This window comes from Octopus bimaculoides, chromosome 21 (assembly GCF_001194135.2).
Source record: "Octopus bimaculoides isolate UCB-OBI-ISO-001 chromosome 21, ASM119413v2, whole genome shotgun sequence".
NCBI classification, from domain to species: Eukaryota; Metazoa; Mollusca; class Cephalopoda; order Octopoda; family Octopodidae; genus Octopus; species Octopus bimaculoides.
Window position 1 is genome coordinate 36,655,733 of NC_069001.1, and position 6,702 is coordinate 36,662,434.

Here is a 6,702-nt window from a genome sequence, read left to right on the forward strand (position 1 = left end):
TTTTTTTTTGTTAACCTAACCTTAGTGTGTGTGTGTGTGTGTGTGTGTGAGAGAGAGAGAGTGCACCTGTACAGGTAATGTCAATTTGATGGAGGGAAAGAGTGAATGTAAACACAAACATTTGGTCATTATAAACAAGTCATCTACCCGGGTTGTTCAAGATGTTGCAGAACTTTCATCTGCTGTTTGCAGCAGATGAGAGCTATATATATATACAACATATATATATATACATGTATATGCATACACACACACACACACACATGCACACATACATATATAATAGATAATAATTCTTTTTTGGAACATTGGATCTTGAAGTAGACAAAGCTATAAATACTAGCATGTAAATATTGGGTTAAAAATATTAGGATAGAAAAAATCAAAGGCTATCCACCACACACACACACACATTTATTCATACATATATATGTCAGTGTGATTGCGTGTGTGTATATTTATACACACACACACACACACATATATACATATGCATGCATATACACTTACACATGCATACACACACACACACATATATCTAATCTATTAAAATAGCAATTACATCTTATATAATAATTCTTTCATTAACGAGTAGTAGTAGAAAAAAAAATTAAGCTATAAAATTTTGTTTAAGTTTCTAATTAAATGTCTTGGCATTTCAGGTTTTTTTATTAGATAAAACTCCATTATTAACCGATTTTTTTTTTTTTCCTTTCTGTCTACTAATGTTTCTTGTTTTGTGTTCCATTTCTGACCTGTACCATTTTTCGTTTTACTAAAATCATTAATAAATCTCTGATGTGAAATAACTTTGTCAAACCAATAAACCAAAGTGGATTACATAGTGTCAATCAATATAATAATAATAATAATAATAATGATGATGATGATGATGATGATGATGATGATGATGATGATAATGATTAATGAGCTAAAAATCTGGCTCACAACCAACATTGTTAGGGGAAGAGAATAGCCGATTACATCAACCCCAGTATTCAACTGGTACTTATTTTATCGACCCTGAAAGGATGAAAGGCAAAGTTAGCCTCAGTGGAATTTGAACTCAGAAAATAGAGACTGATAAAATGCTGCTACACATTTCACCCTGGTGTGCTAACAAGTCTGACAGCTTGCCACCTTAATAATAATAATAATAATAATAATAATAATAATAATAATAAATAATAATAATAATAATAATAATAATAATAATAATAATAATAATAATGATGCAGTGCCAGGCAGTGGCTCTCGTGGCTTCTGATCTTAACTGATTGTTACATTGTTTTGTCTTGGTATAAAAAGATGGGCTACAGCAAATATTCTGCTCAATACCACGGATTTGCTTGTCAGTTGTTTGACCTTAACCAGTTGAGCATGTCATTTAGTGGCTGATGGTATGTGTATCTCTGACCACGAGCAGAAGTAGTGTGGGAGCATCATAGCCATGGGTCGAGAGGAATTCTTTGGGGTTTGAATAATTCACCCTTCGAAACATGGATGTTTCATTCGTTATCCTTAAACACTTAGGGACCTTTTAATCAAGACAGACTACTCAACATGAAGAAACTTTTAACTGGGCCCCACCTGCAATGTGATGCATGTGCCTGTCGTACCCTTATCAGACGGGTAGTCATGATGAGTATATTACCCCAGCAGCACATGATGGCATGTGCTGCTCTCTCAATAATAATAATAATAATAATATTAGTTTCTGATTTAGATACAAGGCTAGTGAGGTGGTTTTCTTGATATCATTAACCCCAGTACTCAACTGGTATCTTATTTTATTGACCCCCAAATAAATGAGAGGCAAAGTTGACCTCCAAAGGGTTTGAATCCAGAAAGTAAAGAGTTAGAATAAATGCTGCATTTTTTTTTTTTCTTTTTTGCCATTAAAAAAATATTAACGATTATAATTATTTCTTTTCTAATTTTGGCAGGGTACCAGTTGATCAGTGGGGTCGATGTAATCGACTTACCCCCTGTCTCGAAATTACTGGCCTTGTACCAAAAGCATATTATTATCATCATCATTATTGTTATTATTATTATTACATTTGTTTGTTTGTTTGTTTTTTCCACTGCAAAAAATGTTGTTAGTTGTCCATGCTGTTGCTTTATTGTTTACTTTTAATTATTTCTACTAACTGGCAATTGAAGCATCAAGGAGTTTTGGAGGCGAGTTTTTTTTTCTGTAGTGGTGGAATGGAATAACGAGTTGTTGGGGGGGGGGCATTAGCAGTAATGAAACATTGATAGATTACACCTGTGAATATATATATATATATATATATATATATGCACACATATACATATATGCACACACACACATATATATATAGGGAGAGAGACATGCATATATATATATGTATGTTTGTATTTATGTAGTAGAAGCTGTTTATTATGATCACTTTGGAATGGAGCCTTTTAAATAGCAATAGCCAGCTGATAACAATAGCATGATTATAATAACCATTTTCCACGCTACGTATATTTGTGTGTGTGATAAATGCATGAACACATTTGCATTTGTGTCTAGACACAAATGCAGATGTAATATCGTTCTTGGCAAACAATTACAACTTGTCTCTGATGAGGAACGGAAGAGGCCGAAACCTGGTGACAATAATTAGCTCTGATGAGGTTTAAACCCTAACCCTACCCTCCAACCAAGGAACCCCCTACTTTGTCTATTGTTGCTCCCAATCCCTCAACCCTTGAAGCTTCAAATTATTTTCTTTGTTGATGGTTTTTGTTGTTGTTATTTTTTTGTCTTTATTGACATTTTTTTTCAATTTTTTTTTTTTTTTTTTTTTTTGGTGATGTTAAACTAATTTCTCTTTCGCTATACTTTCAGTGGCCACATCACCTCCCAATGGTACCGTAATAAAAAAAAAAAAACTGCTTCATTTCTCGCTTGTCAAATTTCTTTATCTTCTCTCACTCACTCACTCACTCACTCACATTCTCTCTCTCTCTCACTTTCTCTTCTTTCTCTTTCTACTTTCATTTTGTGGAATATTGTGATAATAATTCTTACAGTCTGTGTTGTTCTTGTTGATGTTATTTCCTTTTTTCTTTTCTTTTTTCCAACTGATAACCATTGTCTCACATCTCATTCTCTTTCTCTCTCTCTCTCTCTCTCTCTCTCACTCTATATTTACATCTGTATTGATCACTTAATGCGTTTATTTGCTTCTTTGATCTATAAGTATGCTACCGCAACAAATGTCTCAGTGTTTTATTTTCTTCTTCTTCTTAATGTTGTTTTTATTCTCCGACTAAAACAAAAAATATGCATGCATGTCTAAATTTTGCATGAATAATCAATCGTTTCCTCAATCAATCATTCAACAAGCTTTATTGATGTCCTGTAAATGTAACTTATAGATTATGTCCCAATAGCTTTTGATGTTTCCATTTGTTATTATTATTATTATTATTATTATTATTTCTTTTTAGACTTTTTCCTTTTCTTTTTCTTTCTCTTTTCTAAATGTCATCCATATCGAAGATGAGGAGGCTATTATCTTCTGTATCTAGTTCTCTGGCACTCATCTCTCAGTCAGTCTAATCTGGAAAATGTAAATATCTACATGTGTATGTGTGTGTGTATATATATATATATATATATATATATTCTTAAACATGTGTACATATTGTGTATACCGCCTGACTGGCCTTCGTAGGATTTTTGAGCGAGATCGTTGCCAGTGCCCCTGGACTGGCTCTTGTGTGGGTGGCACATAAAATACACCATTTTGAGCGTGGCCGTTGCCAGTACCACCTGACTGGCCTTCATGTGGGGGACACGTAAAAGCACCTACTACACTCTCTGAGTGGTTGGCGTTAGGAAGGGCATCCAGCTGTAGAAACTCTGCCAAATCAGATTGGAGCCTGGTGTTGCCATCCGGTTTCACCAGTCCTCAGTCAAATCGTCCAACCCATGCTAGCATGGAAAGCAGACGTTAAACGAACGATATATATATATACTTTTCTACTCTAGGCACAAGGCCTGAAATTTTGGGGGAAGGAGGCCAGTTGATTAGATCGACGCAGTATGCAACTGGTACTTAATTTATCAATCCCGAAAGGATGAAAGGCAAACTCGACCTCAGGAGAATTTGAACTCAGAATGTAAAGACAGATGAAATACCGCTAAGCATTTCGCCCGGTATGCTAATGTTTATATATGTATGTATATATATATCACGTGATTGATCAGACTATTGCAAACAAATATTTTTTTAGATAATGAATGTATATGGATATATATATATAGGCACAGGTGTGGCTGTGTCGTAAGAAGCTTGCTTCCCAAACACATGGTTCCGGGTTCAGTCCCACTGTGTGGCACCTTGTGCAAATGTCTTCTACTTTGGCTTGGGCTGACCCAAAGCCTTGTGAATGAATTTGGTAGACAGAAACCGAAAGGAGCTCGTTTTGTGTATGTGTTTGTTCTCCATCACCACTTGACAACTGGTGTTGGTTTGTTTCTGTCCCCATAACTTAACAGTTTCGCAACAGAGACATAAGTCCTTGGGTCAGTTTATTCAACTAAAAATTCTTCAAGGCAGTGCCCCAGCATGGCCACAGTCTAAGGAGTGAAACAAGTAAGAGATAAAAAATGAATTATTTATTAAATAACGACAAATACAAATTGCAATCAAATTCGTTAATCACAAATGTATAATTTGGACATCTTTAAAGCTGTTTTTTTTTTTCTAATAATATGATTGATTGAGATTATTTTTGACATTGTCATTGTTGTTGTTACTTCAGTCGTTAAAGGATTAAATTAACAGATTAAATTAACTCTCGTACTTATATATCAACCATTTTGCCTTTGATTCTTGATTGTTTGTTATTCGGTTTCATAATGTTTTAATCTATTGTTTTTAGCATTTCATATGTCTTCCCCACCCCCACCAACACTTCCCTATCTGTTAATCCCACCCCTCCTCTACACATACACACTTATCAATCTATCTACATAGGTGCAGGAGTGGCTATGTGGTAAGTACCTTGCTTCCCAACCACATGGTTCCAGGTTCAGTCCCACTGTGTGGCACCTTGGGCAAGTGTCTTCTACCATAGCCTCGGGCCGACCAAATGTACTGTGTCTGTGTTTGTCCTCCCACCATCGCTTGAAAACCAGTGTTGGTGTGTTTACATCCCTGTAACTTAGTGGTTCGGCAAATGAGACCGATAGAATAAGTACTTGGCTTACAAAGAATAAGTCCTGTGGTCGATTTGTTGAACTAAAGGCAATGTTCCAGCATGGCCACAGTCAAATGACTGAAACAAAACAAGAATAAAAAAATATTTGTGTATATATATATTGCCAGTGCCCCTGGACTGGCTTGTGCGGGTGGCACATAAAAGACACCATTTCGAGCGTGGCCGTTTTCGTGCGGGTGACACGTAAAAGCACCCACTACACTCTCTGAGTGGTTGGCGTTAGGAAGGGCATCCAGCTGTAGAAACTCTGCCAAATCAGACTGGAGCCTGGTGTTGCCATCCGGTTTCACCAGTCCTCAGTCAAATCGTCCAACCCATGCTAGCATGGAAAGCGGACGTTAAACGATAAACGATGATGATATATATATCCTTCATATACATATATATATAATATAATTGTCTGTCTATCCATTTATCTGTCTACCAAACCATAAACTTGTTTCTTTCTATCTAACTCCACGTATTTTGCATCTTGGGAGGGTCATTACCCCAATAATAATAACGCACACACACACACACGGGTTCATTATCACTTCTTTAATTTTAGTCAATCGGTTAAATATCTAACCAGCTAGCTAATCGATCATTTGTTTAATGTGCTGGTTAAGCAATCAGTTGATTGCTTGTTAGTCAAAGTCCTGTCTTTTTCAATTCACAATCTCTTCAAAAACTCCACATACTTCTCTAGCAATTTTATTTAACCTCCAAACACACACACACGCACACACACACACACACACCTCTCTATTAACCCCTCCCCCATACTTTTCTAAATATCTATTACACCTCTACACACACACACTTCCCTGTATCAGCCCTACCCCCCATTTCCAGACCTTTCTCTGTCTGTTAAGCCCCCCTCCCACACACACACATACATTTCTATTAGCTCCCCTCACACACTAATCTTCTCTCTCTCTTCCCTTCTATTAGCACACTCCATCACTTCCCTCCACATATTAACACCCACAAAAAAAAAAAATTCCAATAATATCCAACATGTATTCCTCTATCCCTCATCAGTCCTTGCATGCCTAACTATATAACTATAAGCACCCCCCCCCTTTTCCACTTGTCTGCCTAAAACCTTTCTATTAGCCTCTTCCACACACTTCTCTATCTATTTCTTAGGCCTTCCCCCTCTCCTACTCCCTTCTCTATTATCACCCACACATGTCTATCCCTCTCTCTATATATTAGCCCTCACTTATTTCTATTTATTGGCCCTCACACTATCCTTTATCTGTTACCCTTAGCCCACACAGGTTTCCTTATCTATTTCATGCTCTTATCTTTCTATTTATCTAATTATCTATCTGTACCTGTCTGTCCGTCTCCATCCATCCATATGTATGTATAAACCATTGCACACACACACACACACACACACACACACAGATACACACACTGTTCTCTATGAGATAAAATACTTGGCTTTATTAGTCTACACATCTC

The 6,702-nt window shown here is 36.3% G+C and overlaps 1 protein-coding gene across 1 annotated transcript in view; it reads left to right on the plus strand.

Moving 5' to 3' along the window:
- The window catches only part of LOC106875065 (neuron navigator 2), a gene marked incomplete at its 3' end in the record, with an annotated part of 294,273 nt that overhangs the window by 271,636 nt on the left and 15,935 nt on the right, over positions 1–6,702 (plus strand). The window contains exon 9 of the mRNA XM_052975421.1: positions 2,864–2,884. Coding sequence (XP_052831381.1) covers positions 2,864–2,884 — 21 coding nt within the window. The remainder of the gene's footprint in view (positions 1–2,863; positions 2,885–6,702) is intronic.